This window comes from Scaptodrosophila lebanonensis, unplaced genomic scaffold (assembly GCF_003285725.1).
Source record: "Scaptodrosophila lebanonensis strain 11010-0011.00,11010-0021.00 unplaced genomic scaffold, SlebRS2 tig00001412-arrow-pilon, whole genome shotgun sequence".
Taxonomy (NCBI): Eukaryota; Metazoa; Arthropoda; class Insecta; order Diptera; family Drosophilidae; genus Scaptodrosophila; species Scaptodrosophila lebanonensis.
The window spans coordinates 12,133,252-12,152,920 of record NW_022060739.1 but is presented as its reverse complement, the minus strand read 5'-3'; the positions used below and the strand labels follow the sequence as shown (position 1 = coordinate 12,152,920).

The following is a 19,669-nucleotide window of genomic DNA, read 5'->3' as shown; positions in this document are numbered from 1 at the left end:
TTACGCTCATACGGTCCACTGTTCACAGCAACCGATGAAGGGTGGCCATGTTGTCTGCATTCTTGGTCAGCGAATATGAGTTTCTGACGATCACTTCGCTTTATATGTACAGAATAAGTGGCGCATTGAGCTTTCTTTATGAGCTCTGGTTGTAGTTTAAAGCTACAAAAGCTGCGCAACTCATACCTTAAATGTAACTATTAGACTCAAAAAAGGAAATAAAAACGTATTCCATATATTTTATAATTATTGTACATTGGCTCTTTTTTATTATAGACTATAAAATAATATAGTTTTATTGTGGGCTCTTTTCAAATTTCAATTGAACATTTGATAAATTATTTTTAAAGAAACAAATTTATGACAAAGCATCATTTGATTTTGATTATATGTCATGTGATCGCAGTAACGGAAATTCTAAAGCGCCATCTGTAATTATTTCACGTACTATTTCATCATCCGTGGGATCGGTGAGTTGTTTATTTTCCAAATTTACAATATTAAGCTGCTGGTTAGAATTGACGACCATATCAATTCCGTTTTTGTTAAAAAAGTCCAGTATCCAAGAAACCACAAAGAAACAAGCAGCATTCATCGGAAAAGCTCTAATTAATGTAGAATTAAGTCCTCGAAAGAAAAAGTATACTCCTTCTTTTTTATAACCTTTTATTGAGCAGTCAATAAATCCATTGTACTTAGCACTTGACCCTAAGGCATCAGCTTGCATATGGGTCTTAACAACATCGATAGGATAGCAAGCCAGCCATGAGGCCATTCCAGCACATCCACCTGCCATAAGAGTATATGGGATGTTTGGTTTTTCTCTCATCCGAATTATAAACTCATAAGAAACGAAGTAGCTGGAAAATCCTTTAGAAAAATATTACAACTACAATTTTAATTCAAAAATGTAATAAACTTGCCTGGAATATCTCTGAATATTGTAGCCACTAACCCCTTAAATGCACCTCTTATGCCATCTGTACGTATAATATGACGAAGACAATCAATTGGTCCTTTGAATTTAACTCCCGTGTCAATATTGTTCGCCAATTGAAGGCGAGTCTTAGCCAGTTCCATTGGAGCACATACAAAGCTCTGTGCTACTCCAGCGAGAGAACCTGCCCAAAAATGAGACAGCAAGGAATTGGGCTCGTCTGATAATCGTTGCACGTTTCCATAGACACCAAAAACTATAGCATTGACTAAGCCAATACCAGACATTGGACTACTTATTCCACGATATAGTCCACGAATATCATCTTTCATCAATATTGTTTTAAAGCAGTGAAATGTTCCTCTGTATTTAGGATTTTTGGGGTCGTCTGTTTGTAAGTGTACTTTTACTGTATCTAAGGGGTGTCCAACAAGGACTCCGGCGGCACCTGAAAAAGAAATTACAGAAAATTTATTCGAGTTTGAAATTCTATGTAAACGAAAATGATAAATTTCTTTTCTTTTTAGGTATTCAGCTCGTTATTATAAAGCTGTATTTATATAATTAAAATGCATCTATTTGGTCTGGAAAGATATTTGCCTGTAAGGATTTTTGCAGAAAATACAAACAAACAAAGCCGAGACAGATTTGGAAGTTTGTATGCAAAATCAAACACGAATAATGCTAAAACCGACCAGTTGAAGACCCTGTATGAACAATTATTTGTTTGTAAATAAAATTTACCTCCAACTAGACCAGCAAAAAAATCCACAACCATCTTCGTTGTCCAAAATTCTGATGTTTTTTGCAACGTAACTCGTTCACCTTCACTTGGTGGACGTTGGGAGGGCCTCTAGAATTAAGAATTAAGAAATTAAAGTTTTCAATTCTCATATAAAAACAACATTTGCAATGATTTGTATTGACTCTACTTCAATATTTAAAATAAAATAAATATATACATGAAACCAAGCTTTGTTAAAACTAATTTTGTATATGTGAGTGGATCTAATTATATGTTGCCATTTAGTGTACAAGCGTTAAATTGAAAGGATTTCCGAAAGACGAATATTTGGTGCACGCCTCCGGAAGTGCTGTAAACGTTTTTGTACTGAAAGTTTGTTGATTTAGTCGATACGTGTTGTTATTAAGTTTGTGTATAGCAATTTAATTTTGTCTCAAATCACCGGCTAGTAGTTATGTGTTGATGATGAGTATAAAACTGTAATGTTATGTTAAGGTAATACTCATAAATGCTTATTATTTTTCGAATTATTTTAATTTATTTTATTTTTGTTGTGGCGTCGACAAATATTAAATTTTTGTCCACTTATTATTTGTGGGATTGTTGGCAATTCATTGATAATTCATAATATATATACACGTATATATATTTTTATAATTCTAATCTCTTGACCTTCTGCTGTGGCGCAGATTCTATAGGTATATACTCGTATAATTTTCAATTCAATATTTCCGCATGTATAACTTTTTGTGCACAAATTAAATCACTTACCAAAGAATTGGTTGAATCTGTGTTTACTTCAAATAACAAAAATAAAATGATTAAATGTTTGCTAAGATGCGTTCTACTTTTTAACACAATTATTTTGACAAAATGCTTTCGACACTTTTTAAATGATGGAGCTCAGTGATGATACTGATTAAACCATGATAACACATGCCATTACTCTGAACATGTAGTAGACTTGAGGTCTTACTTTGATAATTATTTATGATCACAATAATAGACTGTAATTTTTCACCTACCCGCTGTGCTCAGAATGAAGAGTCTGCTAGAGGTACCCGCACCCCACTTTTAAGCTTATTCAAAAAAATAAATACTATTATATGAAATAAACTTATTAATAATAAATCTGCCTACATAAATAAATTGGTAATATATACTTACAATATGTTAATAAAGATGCGCTCCACATTTAACACAATCATTTCGCAAAACATTTTCGACAATTATTTAACAATGTGAAAATAATATTATTAATTGAAGACTTTTTTTGGTTAATTAGATTTATAGTCTCGCTCCCGCCATACACTTATAATCTTTAAAAAAAATAACAATAATTTGAATAATTTATTATATTCCATGTTTCCATGTGGAAGTCACATAGTAGAACTATTTCATAAATAGGGTATTAAAAGCCAGTCTAATACGTATGAGAGGTCTCTTTAGTAAGTTCTCTTGCTCTTAATATGTATTAATTAGTCGTGCTCAAATAAATTATTTGAGAATTTTGAAGCGTTGTTTATTTATTTGGGATACCGTTAGTATTTAATGGTAAATTGAATATTTGTTTGGTAAGTTTGTCAATTTGAAAATCGTTTGTTTAAGCCCGGACTTATTTGGGAAACGTACACATATATACTATTTTATTATGTACTTGAGTAATACCTTACCTGAACACTATTAATTAAAAAGATTATTGTTTTATAGCACATTTTATTGATCTTGCAGGCTCGTCAAAATATTAAATTATTGATGATATTTGCAACGCTGTTAAAATTTGTAAAAAATTTAACAAAACAAGCATATATTTCCTCGGTTAAATCTGAAATACAACGAAATTTAAATTTAGAATACAATTAAGAAATTAGATAATATTGTTGCTACTGCTTTGCATGAACTCTGTTTGAATATTTAAAACTGAATTCAAATAAATTTAAAAATATTGGCATGCATTTGTGACATTTTAGTAATACATTCTGAATGAAGAAATTGCTTCTCAATTGTCAATTTTATCCATTTTTGGGCTCTAATATGCTTCATTTGCCAAATGACTTTGGTTCCAATCGCACAATGTACATAAGTATGTTAATTACCCAAATGTTACTTACCGTTCAAATTTGTCGATGAATTAAACAATAGCTTATTCCCATATAAGCCAAATGAACTTTCACATTTTACAATTTTGCTTTCGGCAAACACTGCTTACTTTTGAAACGGTTACTTAGAGAAAATTCGTAGGTATAAGTATGGAGTAGATTCCAGCAAGTATGGGTCATCCAAAGACTTGAATGTACCTTTTGTAAGAGCATCTAGAAGATACTTAATAATATTGGCAAAAAGTTGACGTTAGACGACTCAAGAGATTTGAATAATCTGCTGCTAGCCAATAAAAGCATCATTAATACTGCCATGATTTCTGTTTTGTATGGATACAATTTTTTTTAAATTATTTTATTAATTGGAATATATATGGATGGATTCAAATATATATACATATGTATGTATATTTAATAAAAAAAAAACCAAATCAGTTTATCCCAGTTTAATACGACAAGTTTTATTTTAATGAACCAGCTAGCTAAGTTCAACTGACATTGCCTTATTTTAATAAAAAACGTGTCCCTGTTGTATGATATTTGAAATTACAGCTGTTACTATTATAAGTATTATGTCAAAGGGGGTAGGTGCTCGTGACTATTAAATACTCTTGATAAACCCAACCGTAATGAGCATGCGCGGGGTGCAGTACTATTATGCTGTACGCCCTGTTTGGTTTAACACGGAAGACCGACCTTATTAAAGCGAATATTTAGAGATTTTTAAAAATCTAGGTAAGCAAATTTATGAAACTATATTATTTTTCAAATGTGGAATATTTATTACACAACCAATTGCTTTGCCGAACAACTATTTGAATTGAAGCAATTCAATTCACAAATGTGGTGTACATATATATTTAACTACGGTTGATGTGAAAAATCAATAACATGAAACTAGTTTGAGGATTACATTTTGAAAATGCGGAAAGGGTTTCCCAAATTGAGTAATTTAAAGCATGAATGTAAATCAAAAGCCCCCACAAATTCTATACTCTTATTCAACACGGCCAGTCGATGAGGCTAGTCTATGTTACCATGTCGGCCTGCCCGTCCTTATAAATGCAAGATTCCTGAAATGTATGTATATATAAGAGATAGTGAATAAACGTGGAGTGTGCATTATTCTAAGTACAAGCAAGGATAGTTCGTGGTTTCGCCACTCCCTTGCTTTACGTGTTAGCTTTTGGACTAAAACAACATAATCCTTATGTGTATTTGTATACTTATACTATACTGTGGTATTCATTGAATTCATTGAATTCTTTCATCCAAAATTGATGAACAAGCTGCACATTATCTAGTCTAGTTGAATGGAGCTTAATTTGGTGGTGTGCCGGTAGATAGCAACTCACCCATTACAGCTATTTATATGGTATATAAATATATAGATATACTATATTGTTACCTTTATCTCAATTTTAAATAGCGACCAAATAGAATTCGAAGGAAATTTGTCTATAGTCTATATTATCTGCAGCAGTTAGAGCTATTTTAACTAATTATACTAAGCAGATAATAAATAAAATTATGCGTAGCTATCATACATCCATGACATTGCTACGCGCTCTTCAAAAGCTTGAAATACATATGCACGATAATTAAGTGAAGGCAGCTGGTGACTTTAGCTATCAATGGGTTGATAGCGGCTCTAACGAAGAATGCCAAATTTAATTAATTGCAAAAATACCAAAGCAACTTATATGTATATTTGATTTATTTGAACACAAGCATGTGTCTATTTATCTGTGTCAATACTTCCTTATATGGAAAGCATAGCATCAGTATCTATCATCTATTACCCTATCATACAGATAATTTTGAAAAGACTGCAATTGAACTATAAATTTGTCTTTGCAGAAAACATAAGTATGCGAATCCCCGAGATACCTTCTGCAAAAACAAATACTGGAATGACCTTTGAAAACATTAAACATTCGGCGGCGGAACAGTTTATTCAGCGAGCTTTAAGATGCAACCATGACAGTTATAATAGCTCAATAGTTTCTAATTGTGAGACAATACAAGTAAGTATTTACTTACTTCTAATAGAATAAAAAACTATATATATTAGGGGCTCTTATGATAAAAGTTTTTTACCTATGCGCTGTATCGGAAATATGATTGAATATTTAAATACATTAAAAGCCCTTTATTCTTAAATCTTGCCGTTTACACTTATTTATCTTGATTAATAATTTATTTAAGGTATTCGAAAACTGTTGCCGTCGAAAGAATACATTAGACATGTCTAATAGTTTTGAGGATAGTCTATGCAATGACTTAAACCATAATTTATCTATACATATGGATGACAAATCATTACAAACATTCGGTAAATATGAAATATGTTGATAAACACGGTTGAAACAAGACATATCATATATATATTTTCGATTATTATATAGATATTATGTATCCGATTATAAGCTTTCTGGTATTTTACAGGAAATCACGTTGGGTCATTAGCTGAACCCAAAGGAACGAGAGAGCATAGCTTATGTATGAAAAATTCGAACGACCATGGCTCTATGTTTGATTTATGTAAAATGGACACTTCAGATTTTGATATGGAAAGTGAAACCGAAAACTCGAACTACATGGTTAAACAAACTAATACTATTAATGATACCTTAGAAAATGGTAACACGAAAAAGGACACAGAGCCCTCTTCGTCAGAAAACGACTACTTTTTGGGGCCTGATATTCTCAGAAGTTGCGAAAAACTCTACGACCAAGATCTACAAAACCGGAATGAACCTGATTTCTTAAAAAACATTTGCCCGCAGATATCCGCCGTTAAAAAATCGAAAGATGAGCAACTTTTGGGACTCAGTACACTTGATATAATTGGGGATTTTGGCCAAGAGATAGAAAGTGAATTTGATTTAATTTTTCCGGGATATAAAAAAGTATCAGAAAACGAAACGCAATTCTATAAGGTAAGCTCCTCTAATCATTTTCTTTTTTGTACAATTGTAATAATAGTGAGTAATTATTTTTATTATTATTAGTATTAATTTTATATTGAAAATAAGTATTTATACATTTTTCAGATAACCGATGCTGCCCTTTCAAATGCAAGCGAAAATTTGAGACTCAACCTAATATCCCGCTATTCTAATTCGACAGAGAAAAACAGTTCCATTAAAACAAAAACTTCACATGAAGTGGACAAAGCAAAATATCGAAAATTTTCACATGATGACAGACAATTACCGCCGGTTATAATTGACTACAAAAAGTGTCAATTGAGTCATCGTTGCGTTAAAAAAACCAAAGTTGAAAATACGAATTCGTCTCTTCCAAGGGTAAACAGAAACAAATGTAATTTAAGAAAGAGGAGCACTCAACTAAATGCAAATGTCGATAGAATTTTAGAGCGTGAAGAGTATCAGAAAATCATGAATAACAAGGACCAGATAATAAGCAATAGCCGATACACTAAAACGTCATGTTGGGCTCGCCACTTAGAGGACTCAATGAAACGTTCACTTGAGCTTACATCGTCCAGGACACTTGGTAAATAAAATGTTTAGAGTGAAGCAAGAAGATAATTGATTAAATGTATTTTTATTTGTTCAAAACTCAAATATTTTAAATTTACATTAGTTACCTTAAAAATAAGATTAGAGATTTGTAAAATGTATCTCTTTTTATGATTAAAGGCCAGTTTGATGCTTATAAAGTTTCGAAGGACATTGATTTGACGACTTTGCAGAGCCATTTGAAAATGGTGCAAAAAATTGAAAAACAAGTACGTTATATACTTATAGATAAATATATATGAAGATAGTAAAAATGCTTATGTTTAAAAAAAAATTGTTTTCTCCATTTCAGCGACGATATGATCGAGAGGAAATACGAAAAAGATTGGCAATGGAGGCTATACCTGCCCATATCGGATTTATGGGAGCTGAACAAATTAAGAATAAAGTTTTGGATGGTAAGAGTTTTTATTTAATAAATTGCAGCTGCGCCTAATTTTTATTTTGATCATACAAATGAAATGACAATTCTTTCAGATATGGAAGCAAATAACGAAGCAGTGTCAGATGCTGAAAGCTGCAGCTCAGACTCCGAAACTTGCCCAAAACTTTCACGCGCTGCAGAGGCTAATTTCTCAGCCATCCATTTCCTTCAATCTATTCCGAAAGAAAATGATACAGTTTGGCAGGGAAATGGAAGCTGCAAAAAAGTCACATCAGCCGTCGATGATCTTCAGAAAAACTATTTTTTCGCAAAGCAATCCAAGCTTCAAATAGAGGCTCGAATGGCCTTGGCACAGTCAAAGGAAGTGGCGCAAATGAAAATGCAGGTATATATTTCATTCAATTTAGTACATATTTTAAAATAGTATAGCATGCAGAACAATCTTAGTGTTTGTTTCAATACAGTTTTCACCAAATTGGTGAATTTGGCGAAATTTAGTAAATATCTACGTTAATATATGCGGTTTTATTCTTCAGATCGAAAAAAAAAATCAAACGATTTCACCAATTATAGAAGCAATTCGCCTAATGCTTAGCCAAATTGGAATAAAAGTGGATTCAAACAGAAGATGGATTTCAAGGCAAATGCTCACCGGAATGGATATAGAACAACTGAAATTTTTGGTGGAAAATTTGCAAACGTATATAGAAAGTCTCAATGAAAAATTGATGAGTCTTTTAGTTGACCGTGATGATCTTCATATCTCTCAGGACGAAATATTGTGCGATATAAAACAGATAAGCAAATATATGTAAGTAAATTTGAAGTGAGGAAGAAAACTAAGAATCTTTCAAACGATATTAACTAACGTTTTTTTAATTGTTTATTTCAGTGTATTCAAGAGTCGAAGGCAAATATAATGATCCTGTATATTATTGAATAGTTTTATTCCCAATAATAACGATATTATATCAATTAAATTTCTTAAAGTATTTTAATTAATTCATTAGTACAATCCTTATTTAGCAAATGTTTTAATTTAACGCTTTACTTTATTTACTCTGTACCCGAAGGAGGAAGAAGAATATCTCCACATACTTCAGCAATTTTATATGCACTTTAAACTGAAGGGCTTTTTAACATTTAAAGCCTGGAGACATATATATGTACATACATACATATATATCTTTGCCCATCTGTCCACCCGTACGTTCATAGCGATCTTTATACTAAATAATTAAACTATTGTTGCCATCGCCAAAACACAAATCGAAATATATTTAGTTTTGCATTTAATATAATCTCATTTAATGTTATTGGTGAGTTTATAAATATTAAAAAAATAACAATAATTATTACCATAAATAGTGAAAAGTTATGTGCGTGCGTGCTTTCGAATTAAAATAGATGCCAGGAAAATGAAAGCTCCCTACGGTCAAGATTTTCTTGAATGAGTACAATATGAATATGAATTTAAGTAGGTAAAGCCTCAGAAGTTTGTAACCAAGTTTTGAGTTTCCACGCGGTTTGAATTAATTACAGATGCGATTAATTCCGAATTTGTTATTTGCGTTGTCCGTGTCGCACTTGTGTTGTGTCGCCTTTGGGTTCCTTTTCGAATGCCTGCAATAAACATTACAGCATTAATTTGTTTCTGAGAATGTGTTGTGTTATTATAGCAGAAACAATTGTATATACCGTGTGCTAAGAATCAATTAAGCTTATTATATAATGCGGGAGTAGGAGACTAGGAATATGTTTTATTTGGCAATGATTTTTGGTTTTATTTTTTTTGCTTCCCCACCTACTCTATCTACCTCAAATATTGCCTTCTTTGTGGCACTTGAACGATTTAATGCACGACGGGGAGCTGTAATAACAATTTACTATGATAATGGCGCCAACTTTATTGTAGCATAAAGACAACGAACGGAAGACTGCCTAATAATAGGCTCCAAAATGTGCAGTAAAGGGAATTCAGCTCGTCAGGAGTAGATGAAATGGAAAGACTCTGGGACTTGAATACCACCAAGGGCGTGTGTCCATCGTTTGACGCCACTTGTGGCCCAATTAAGGAACCTATCATATTTTTGTATATTAGGGGATTAACGTTATTTCCAACACAAATTCGTTTCTTTTGTGGTTATATGTACACATTAATGGGAAGACGGACATGACTATACGTAGAACATCGTATGTACTACCTGAAAAATTACTTCTGACCCATGTTACATACATACATAGATTCTTTCGCTGTTCGGGTGCAGGGAACCAAATTATACATTTTGCACCGCCTTTAACTAATTTTAAGGTAGTATTATGTACATATGTATAATACTCACCCAACTTTTGCATAACCTCTTGCCATATTCGTTTCTTAAATACGAAAATAAAAAAGACAAAAACTCCCAAGAGGACGTTGAATGAATCACTTATTGACCAAAAAAATGTCTTCTTGTGATCATAGAAAATAATGCTGGTTAATTCTAAAAGCCATGTAATTCCCATTACAAAGCACAGTTTGGTATTCATTACAAATCTGGTTTTGTCCATGAAAAATCTATTTTTCATCACAGGTTTTTCATTATTTGAACTTTGCATTCGGTAAATTTCTTTTTTAACCTTGTTGCAGTATTTCAAGGTAACCAAAAACAATCCAAGATTGATAAGAAACAGAAATCCAACAGGTCCAGAAAAAAAGATTAAGCTCGCAAATCCAATGGTATCATCTATAAGTAGACATACATTTAACCAACAAAAATGACGAAAAATATAATTAGTTGTACTTGCATGTAAACCAGCAGCGTCCGTTACCGAAAAGTGGACGTACATTTTCGGGAAGCACATCTGACTTTGTCAATGCCGCAGTAATTGCAGTCAAGAATGTTGGTAATCCCCAGCCATACACAGAATACCAGATAAACCGAGAAGCTTGTTCTCTTTTCTGCAAGCGATTTGATTTAGTTGATCTAAACGAAAAAGTTGAAAAACAACTAGTTAGAAACAAAGCCTTTATATATAAATCAATGTCTGCATTTCTCTTATGCAAGGTTGCAATTTTAACCAAATCTTTCGATCGAAGCATGCTAACATAGGATGCTCCATGTAAATGGTGTTAAAAAGTGGATCTAAATAATAATAAGAGTGCATTTCTGTGCTAGGATAGCCCCAAGAAATTACTCATTTCTTCATTTAGTTTATTTGGTGTGTCGACGCTTAACTTAAATATTTTTCAATATCACCTTTTTAATCCTTTCTCGATAACTTCGTTTCATTTTAAAATTTAAATTGCCTTTAACGGCCTGCTTCGCAACAGCTTTACACTTCAAATGGCAAATCTACAAACAAATTTGTATTTGTTTACTTACATATATACAAACGTGTGTATACTTGTTTATTGCTATATTTAAATATCTATTAATATCTAAAATTTTTAAATACCACCTGGTAAAAACACTTGAAGCAAAAGCTGTAATATTTCTGATATAAATTTCTTCACCTTCATATTATATGTGCATAATTCGTAAAGTTTTTTGTTTTGATGTAAAATAATATATAAAGTTATTGAAAATATAATTATTTTTCAATATAAAAAAAATATATACTTACATACCAAATTATATTGGAATGTTGTTTTATTATTCCCAATGAGCAACTTGTCAACAATGAAATCTATTGCATACTACTTATATTTTTCCACTTACTACGTACTTCTAATACCTATTCAGAATACTTGTAGTTTAAACATTTTTTAAAAGGTATAAATCAACAAAAATCGAATTATTTTTTTGTGTGTTCTCTTTGCTTTGTTCGACCCTGGAAGCTTTTTTCCCATACAAAGTACATACAAGTGTTTCAAATCAAATGCTACAGCATTCCTTCAACTTTTACATCTGGTTAAAATTGGAACACTTTTAAAATTAATCTCGCAAATCGCTGCATGATAACTTCTTAATATTGTGATATGTACAGGAAAGAGTTTCTTTTTAAGAATTGTCATGTAAGTATATTCTTACCCAAAAGTTTTCCATATATCAAAACATGTTACGTTCATCCACGAGAATGCCGCAATTAGACAAAAATATACAAAGAAACCTGAAAAATACAATTCACTTTTCAGTGAAGGGTGATGATATGTTGTAGTCTAAAACTAAGATTTCCAGTCTCCTATATTAAAACAACAATTTATTATTACATGCCTTTGTTAAGAAATAGTTCGGATGGCAGCCATTTGTCGTTATTGATATGGGAGCTATGTATTATTTACAACATGTATTGTTTAAAAAATAGTAGCCAGGTATACCTGCTTGTACAAGTAGTAAGCACTTACCTGAAATGAAACACACATTGTCGTTAGATGTTGGCATTAATTGTCCTAACGCGATCCCGAGATATGCCAGAAGCAAGCTGCTTACGAGGCTGATTAAAATTTTTCCGGGCAGATTTCGTAGCCTTTTAATTGAAATATACACAATCAGTGTAAGGGCATAGAAACAGCAGGATATGAGAAGACCAATTGGATACAATTTGAACCGAATTTGATCATTTCCAACAATGTTAGAGTCAAAGCACAAAAAAGTGTACAGCTATGCTGAAAAAAGTATATTTTTAATTAAAGGTCCTTATTTGTAAATCAAACTTTAAGAAATGTGTATGAGAGATTTTTCTTTCTTCTTTCTTGTTAATTCTATTCTGTGTCGAATAAACTAAAAAGCTCACTTTTATCTTCTATCTCTCTGTCAGCTTCTGCCCATTATTTGAGTTCAGAAGGAAATAAGAAGAAAGCATCTCTGGTTTCCCATGATCTATTTATGTTTCCCACAGTGGCTTGACATGGTATGCAGACTTTCATAATCCATAGGTATATGTTTTGCGTATTTTCTTTTTTTGGGTAAATCGATATTAATAAATGCAAATCAAATTTTTTTATAATTATACCCAAAGGGTAAAAAGTATATTAACTGTGTTTAAAATATGTAACAGAAACAACATTAATGAGACAGATCGATCAAACATGTCTTCTCGTCCAGCAGGAAATAAAATTACTTCAAGTAAAGAAAATATAGAACAAGCCTTTTTGCCGATCTTGTATGCCTTTTTTCCTATTTTAGCAACAAAATATAAAAGAATTGTTTTATGGTCGATCTTACCTTTCGATCTAAAAATGACGAATTATAAATATTTTCTATACAATAATGATTATTTGTATAGATTTTGTTAGTACTTCTAATAACCAACGATCCATTGACTGAACTTATTGAGTGAGAATCATCTGAAAACAGGTCAGGATCCAATCGAAATTTAGGACATTCTAATCCATGCAATATGCCATATTCTGAAATGAAAACGAAGGTTGTTTTCTTGAGCTTTCTGTAATCATCATTCTATTATATGCAACTGGCTCTTTATTCTGGTTTACTCCGATGTAATCGTGAAAATCAGCCTACTTTCCTAATCAAAAGTCGCGGTGAGACATAGCTCCTGGCAATCTTTTAAATGGCCACTGCCATCGATCGATAACAAAAGCACGACTAACCTATAAAGAAACCTTTATCTCCTAATCAGTAAAAAAAATCACACGTAAGCACTTAGGACTTCAGTTCTTCATTCAGTCATATACATTGAAATGAAATTTGTACAAAATGAAAAACAACCACTATAGCTACAGTCAGGAGCTGTACTTCGACCCTGAATATACAAACTTTTTGAAATTAAAGATAGTTGAAACTGCTAACATATAGTACAAATACTTTTCAGCGACTAAGTGTAAGGTTTTACACCTGAATGAATTAAACGTATGCCATTTTTAAAATTTAAATTGTGTTTTGACATTTTTCTGTCAATACTTTCATTCCCCTTTATTAATGTTGCTGAACTCTGAATTAAGTAAACTCAATTTTTGTTTAGTTCAATACGCACCTGATGGTTTTGAGAAATTACCACTTATTTCCAAACTTGAAAAACTGTAAAATTCAATATCATCGCTTTCGGCCTTTTTGCAATAGGTTGTTGCATTTCCTTTCATATACACCTCGCCTTCAGCACAACACTTCCGTATGCATGGCAAAGATTTGCAAACTTTAAGTTCTTGACACGCCCGAACCAAGAACTGATGATTGCGTTTATTTCTTGTAGCTTCGTTGATAGGTAAGTCTGTAATTGCTTCAATGCAAAATCCATTGGTGCTAATAGATTTACTACCATCATTCCAAATTAAATGTGATTCACTGAACATTACTGTGTCCGCAGTAACCGTGTATTCTACTAAAACTTTTTTATGTGAACATTTAAATGCATTCTCGTCAAAAATTGCGGCGTTGCTGAAAATTCCCGAGTAAATATCGAAGTCAGGCTCTTTTCGAATGCACTTTTCCGATTTGGTGCTGTAGATATAACTGTGTGGGCAGCACTTGTTCACGATATCAATCCTTTCCATAGCGTCATTTTTACTTGTTTGGCAAGATATGCTCACCAAAAGACTGTTCACTACAGCCAAGCAAGACTCTTTATCCATGTATATAGTAGGAGTATTTTCTTTTATTGAAAGTGAAAAACTGTCAAACTTAAAATGTGTACAGTTTTCGATACGCGCATGGCACATATCTGCTGTGGATTCTTCTATGCCATATCCTAATGGCACTTCAGGTCTTTCAATTGATTGAAATCCATTAATTATTCGCTTATGTGTTGCATTTGCTTCCTCAGAATCTAACCCAACTTTGTTTTTGTATAATATATAGTCTGTGGGGCAGCATACTCGAAACTTAGTAAAACACTGCACAACCGAATTTAAAATCGAACAAACCAGCATAGTACAAAATAATTTTTTAGTCACACCCATTTTACATTCCTTATTAAATAAGATTGTAAATTATATTTATTTCGGATGTTTTAAAACACATAGAATTCAATTATTATTACAATTCTAACAAAAAACAACAGAGTCATGCTTATCTAATCTTTAACACTACACCGTAAAAGACGTTTTAACTGACAGCGTTCGGGCGATTGACTGAGGAGTACTGTATGTATGCGCTTACTCAACGCTAAGTAATTGATATCAAAGTAAACAATAAACCTATAAATTCAATAATACAGCCCGGCCATACTCTCACTCTTGTACATACACATACGTACATACATATGTACTTAAGTATGAACAATTTACTCACCCCCCTAATTTGTTAAGAGACGCAACATATTGAGGAATTAAACGTGTATGTGTAAATGGGAGAAGCGCAAAAAAACGCATATCGTAAATAAACAGTGGTCGGTCATGGTATCTAACAAAATTATAAGTTATGAGAATCGTTTATACGAATATAGAATTTGCTGAAACTTGTCCATGCAAACCTCTCAACGAATAAATTCCCGAATATGCGATTTTTTTCTTGGAGGGGGCTTAAGGCAAATAATTTACACAAAAGAGTTGGTTGAAAAACTTTTTGTGGATGATGCCTTTCGATTTTAGAATATTTATTATCCATTGTTTTATTCAGTTTATTATCATTATATCAAGATACCATGAAATAATCCATATTCATCATCTTTATATTATTTCATGAGCGCGGGACATTTTTGGCAAGCAAAACGACATTTCTTATGATTAGAATACAAATTTGTCAAGCAATTAATGGCCGCACAAGCAGTAATGGTAAAAGCTTATGAAGCTATTACTTTTTGACAACCTTTCCTAGAAAATATATGGGCTGGTTGCAGTAGGTAATCAATCATGCTAGGCCACCAAATTGAACATTATAGAAGATGCTTTGTACAAACTCACCTGTATAAGACAAACATTCAGACACCAAATCCCCACTCCAACCAGCGTAGAAAATTGACTACGTATATACAAGTATTCCTGTGTCAAAGCTATTCGAATACATAATTGCTTGAGCTATATCTATAAACCGACTACATAATTTCAGCCAGTCATGTCAACAACTATTGATATTGTAATTCAATTGCGTAGTACACACACATATGTACATATGTACACAGAGTCCACAGATTAGAGCCACATTAATCTATCGTTATACGTGTATAAATTTGCTTGCTTCCTTCCCTATTATCCTCTATGGTTTTGTTTTTTAAACAACAATTTCTGCAGTGGCCGTATTTTCATGCCAGATCGTACAATAAAACGAAGATGAAGGTGTTCAAAAGTATGCATCCTATGCCTACATCCTATGTACAATAGCTGTTACATCTTTAGTATAATAAAAAATCACGAGATAAATACATACATACATACATATATATTTAATGTTAAAAATGCGTTTAGACAAAATTGGGAGAAATATTATTTAACATAACTATACATGCATGTCTATTAGTATATGCATTTAATAACTATATATACATCATTTCCGCCATAGACGACATTTTTCTTGGAATATGGACCATAGTGTCGAAATAGCTGGCAAGCTCATCTATTGTAACATCATCACAATTTGCGGAAGCGGTGTTACTTGCTTGTTGAGAGCACGTTGTATTACAGCGCATCAAAGATTGTGGTTTGATATTTGCATTACTGAGAAGATCACTGGACACTATGACTTCTTCGGGTTGAAAGGTGGTTGTATTTGTCGGCGAGTGACGTCTGGTTTTGCTATTTCGATTGCGATCAAGTAATAATGTGCATTCGCAAATTAAATCGCCAAAAGCACAAAGGCCACTGCCTTTAACACTCATCTTTTTGCTTGATTGTGAGACTGCTGCCAATGATTTTTTATGCGCATAACTGAAGTTTCTGGGATCTGTGCGACTATTATTAACAATACATTTTGGTTGTGCACAGTCATTTAGGGATCGCAAAATAGGTACGCGTAATAAATTCTTCTTGTTCAAACTGTTGGGCTTTTTCAGTGGCAGCTTAAAAACGCCTGAGTTGCAGCGCAGATTACTTATAATTTCAAAAGAGTCCGGTAGAGGTGGATGTGCTTCAAATTCATCTGCTTGTTTGCAATCATCTAAAAAACTCTCGGATCTTCTTCTGAATCTGCGATGTGTCTTTCGATTTCTTGCACTGCGGACTGACTCACAGGTAGGAGCTGAATTACTACCCGAAGTGATGGTAGTACTGTGATCGGTATAGAAAGGATTTAGAACAATGGGCACGCTTCCATCGCTTAAACTAAAATGTGTTTGTGTTGGAGCAATTTTCAGCCTGCCCAGATCAGCGGGTAACTCCTCAGTTGACATCTCAAGTCATTCAGTTTACTCGATGATTTTCTATGTTGCGTCCTTGAATTTAGAATACATGTAAGAAATGGTCTTTTAGTTTTAAGTATAGATATTAATGCTTCTTACACTTACAGAACTGATAGTTGATATCTACCAACAGATATGAAATATGAGATTGGTAATATTTATTTATTTATTTTTTTATTCACAAAGTCTTAAAAGTGCTAATAAACGCTTTAATTTTTTTTAGTAAGTGCTGCTAATTGATAACATAGTAATCGATTCTTGAAATGTTGATGCTGCATCATTTTTTAATTTTGCAGGAACATTATTTATATCGAAACTTCCAGTATCAGAAAAATAAGCGACACTGTATTGCAACTGGCTGATATCTACATATATCAATTATATTTTTTATAATTTGCGAAATACTTTTCATATTATGACGTAATATAACAGTATAGATATGATGAAATTGACTATTTAAACCACCTTCAAATTATCTGAAAATATTAGCTATGTAAATATTATCGATGATTTACACTAAAATATACTAAATTCTTATTAAATATGTTCATTTTTGAAACTTCTTTTTAATTTGCTATGTTTTAAGAAATACAATTTATTTAAATTTTCTATATATTTTAGTATTCAAAGTGTACGCTTAAACAAATTTTTTATTTTATTTAAATTGAATTTCAAGTTGATATTTAAAGAACAATTAATAATATTTTTATTTTGTATACATATTATAATTTATAATTTTATATAAGTAAATATCTATTTGGATTATTAGTATACAATCACTTATTATTGTGAAGTCCTCTGTAATGTCAAATGCATTGTGAAAATGTAAAATGATTCCCAACAACAAAATATATGCAAATAATTCTGTTTTATCGATTGCTCGATTCGTATGTTTTACTTTTAAATGTAAGCGAGTCAAGAATTGTTACTACTATTTATATTAATAGTAATTTGGTTCTGTTTATGCATTATAATTGATTCAAACAGTTACACTATTTTTAGGTCCTTTAGTAAACAATTTTTGGACATTTTTGAAAAACGAAATATGGTCACACCATATGAGAACTTGATATACATACATATCATAGGCCAGGTGAAAAAAGTAAGGCTTGTGTGCAGTGGTGGAAAAATATTGATTGGTGGTTAATTTGCTAGATATCTTAAAGTTTGTTTTTTTGTCAAATATGGGCGATCAACGAGGTACCAGAGTATATGTTGGTAACTTAACAGATAAAGTTAAAAAAGACGACCTGGAAGGAGAATTCACTAAATACGGCAAACTGAATTCAGTGTGGATTGCATTTAATCCGCCCGGCTTCGCATTTGTTGAATTTGAACATCGTGATGATGCTGAAAAGGCTTGCGATATATTGAACGGGTCAGAACTCTTGGGTTCTCAATTACGTGTTGAAATATCCAAGGGCCGACCACGTCAAGGAAGAAGAGGCGGACCTGGAGACCGAGGTCGCCGTGCTGATTTCGGCAGGCACAACATTAATAGCAGCGGTGGCGGGTTTAGACAGCAGCGTGGCTCTAGTAGCAGCAGTCGCCATGGAGAGCGTGGCTATATTTCCGGCGGTGGTGGTCGTTCTAGCCGCGACGGTAGCAGCAGCGGCTTTAGTCGACGTGACGTTTATGGCGGAGGACGCGACAGCGGCCGTTACGGAAGTAGCACCAGCAACTACAGCCGCAGTGGCGGGCAAGGAGGCAGCGGGAGTCGCTTTAGATCCCGTTCACCAGTTGGAAATCACCGGTTTTAATATATAACGAATTGAGCCGCAAGTTGTATAAGGTTCAGTAAAATTTGAAAAACAAAATGATTTAATTTATACACCAATTGCATTAATTCAAATATTAATCACGCAAATACATAAAACGCAAATTTAAGCACTAAAATAGCGGGCTAATTCAATAATCTAAGTTATTTAAGACAACTACACGATTATATACGGATTTAGTTTTACCGAATACTTAGATATGTATGTATGTATATGTATGTACATCAAATTCAAATAAATGACCAGAGTTGTATGCCAAAATGCATATGTATGTATGTATGTACACGGTATGCTTAGTAAATATGTCTGCTGTTCTTTCCGCGGTTATGTATGTATATACATATTTGTAGATTCGTGTGTGTGTATATTTGTGCATACATACATACATAAATGCATGTGTTAAAAACTAACTGTATATTGGCAAATATACAGTACATTCCGCTTGAAAAAAAACATGTACTGTGGAAGGCAACAATAGCAACAACAACACGCTATATAAATGCTCGCGCATACATATGTACATACATACACGTATATGTACATACATACATACTTGTATTTATGTGAACAAATGCATTATGTATACATAATACATATGAATGAAACACCCCGAAGAAACCGCTGCAAACCCTTACAATCCCGGAAGTATATGTATGAATTAAAGCCACGAATATTGGTACAGGCTCTCTTAATTCGACGAAACTTATTCTAACAGGATAAAGTGCATATGAAAATTTATTACTGTGCAATTACTTTTGACATTTAAATACTCGTAATACAAATAACAGATACAGTATTTAATGTTTATCTCTTAACCGTGTGGACCTTTTTCTGTCCACACTTAGATTTTGTTTTAATTATTTTTGTTGTTTTCGAAGTAGCATTCCGTGTAGGTCATCTGTTTTTGCTCTAAGTTAAAGCACTAACCATACAACATGTTGTATGGTTAGTGGTAAAAGGATCC

The 19,669-nt window shown here is 32.6% G+C and overlaps 5 protein-coding genes across 7 annotated transcripts; 2 read left to right on the top strand and 3 right to left on the bottom strand.

The window, feature by feature from the left end:
* Positions 1 to 264: 264 nt before the first annotated feature.
* On the bottom strand, positions 265 to 3,374 carry LOC115631686 (mitochondrial basic amino acids transporter). 3 transcript variants are annotated; one of them, XM_030528505.1, is made up of 5 exons: positions 2,454 to 2,556; positions 1,682 to 1,790; positions 924 to 1,385; positions 664 to 870; positions 556 to 605 (listed from the first exon to the last, which is right to left on the bottom strand). In XM_030528505.1, the coding sequence occupies exons 2-5, from the start codon at positions 1,713 to 1,715 to the stop codon at positions 592 to 594; spliced, it is 717 nt and encodes a 238-aa protein (XP_030384365.1). In that variant the 5' UTR covers positions 1,716 to 1,790; positions 2,454 to 2,556; the 3' UTR covers positions 556 to 591. The 3 variants fall into 3 exon arrangements, with proteins under 3 accessions (XP_030384364.1, XP_030384363.1, XP_030384365.1); XM_030528504.1 differs by lacking the exon at positions 2,454 to 2,556 and adding an exon at positions 3,356 to 3,374 and having other exon boundaries at positions 265 to 870; XM_030528503.1 differs by having other exon boundaries at positions 265 to 870.
* Positions 3,375 to 4,800: 1,426 nt separating this feature from the next.
* On the top strand, positions 4,801 to 8,634 carry LOC115631396 (schwannomin-interacting protein 1 homolog). The gene is made up of 10 exons (XM_030528119.1): positions 4,801 to 4,861; positions 5,642 to 5,808; positions 5,990 to 6,116; positions 6,230 to 6,723; positions 6,838 to 7,303; positions 7,450 to 7,538; positions 7,622 to 7,727; positions 7,807 to 8,099; positions 8,251 to 8,525; positions 8,607 to 8,634. The coding sequence occupies exons 2-10, from the start codon at positions 5,653 to 5,655 to the stop codon at positions 8,632 to 8,634; spliced, it is 2,034 nt and encodes a 677-aa protein (XP_030383979.1). The 5' UTR covers positions 4,801 to 4,861; positions 5,642 to 5,652.
* A 1,725-nt stretch (positions 8,635 to 10,359) lies between these two features.
* On the bottom strand, positions 10,360 to 12,141 carry LOC115631662 (G-protein coupled receptor Mth2). Its single transcript, XM_030528476.1, has 4 exons — positions 12,045 to 12,141; positions 11,731 to 11,809; positions 10,501 to 10,683; positions 10,360 to 10,443 (listed from the first exon to the last, which is right to left on the bottom strand). The coding sequence occupies exons 1-4, from the start codon at positions 12,079 to 12,081 to the stop codon at positions 10,440 to 10,442; spliced, it is 303 nt and encodes a 100-aa protein (XP_030384336.1). The 5' UTR covers positions 12,082 to 12,141; the 3' UTR covers positions 10,360 to 10,439.
* Positions 12,142 to 15,982: 3,841 nt separating this feature from the next.
* Positions 15,983 to 17,108, bottom strand: LOC115631703. Its single transcript, XM_030528529.1, has 2 exons — positions 17,033 to 17,108; positions 15,983 to 16,960 (listed from the first exon to the last, which is right to left on the bottom strand). Exon 2 carries the CDS (start codon positions 16,916 to 16,918, stop codon positions 16,067 to 16,069), a length of 852 nt encoding a protein of 283 aa, XP_030384389.1. The 5' UTR covers positions 16,919 to 16,960; positions 17,033 to 17,108; the 3' UTR covers positions 15,983 to 16,066.
* Positions 17,109 to 18,020: 912 nt separating this feature from the next.
* Positions 18,021 to 19,006, top strand: LOC115631489 (RNA-binding protein Rsf1). The gene has a single exon (XM_030528245.1). It carries the CDS (start codon positions 18,112 to 18,114, stop codon positions 18,685 to 18,687), a length of 576 nt encoding a protein of 191 aa, XP_030384105.1. The 5' UTR covers positions 18,021 to 18,111; the 3' UTR covers positions 18,688 to 19,006.
* The last annotated feature ends 663 nt before the right edge of the window (positions 19,007 to 19,669 follow it).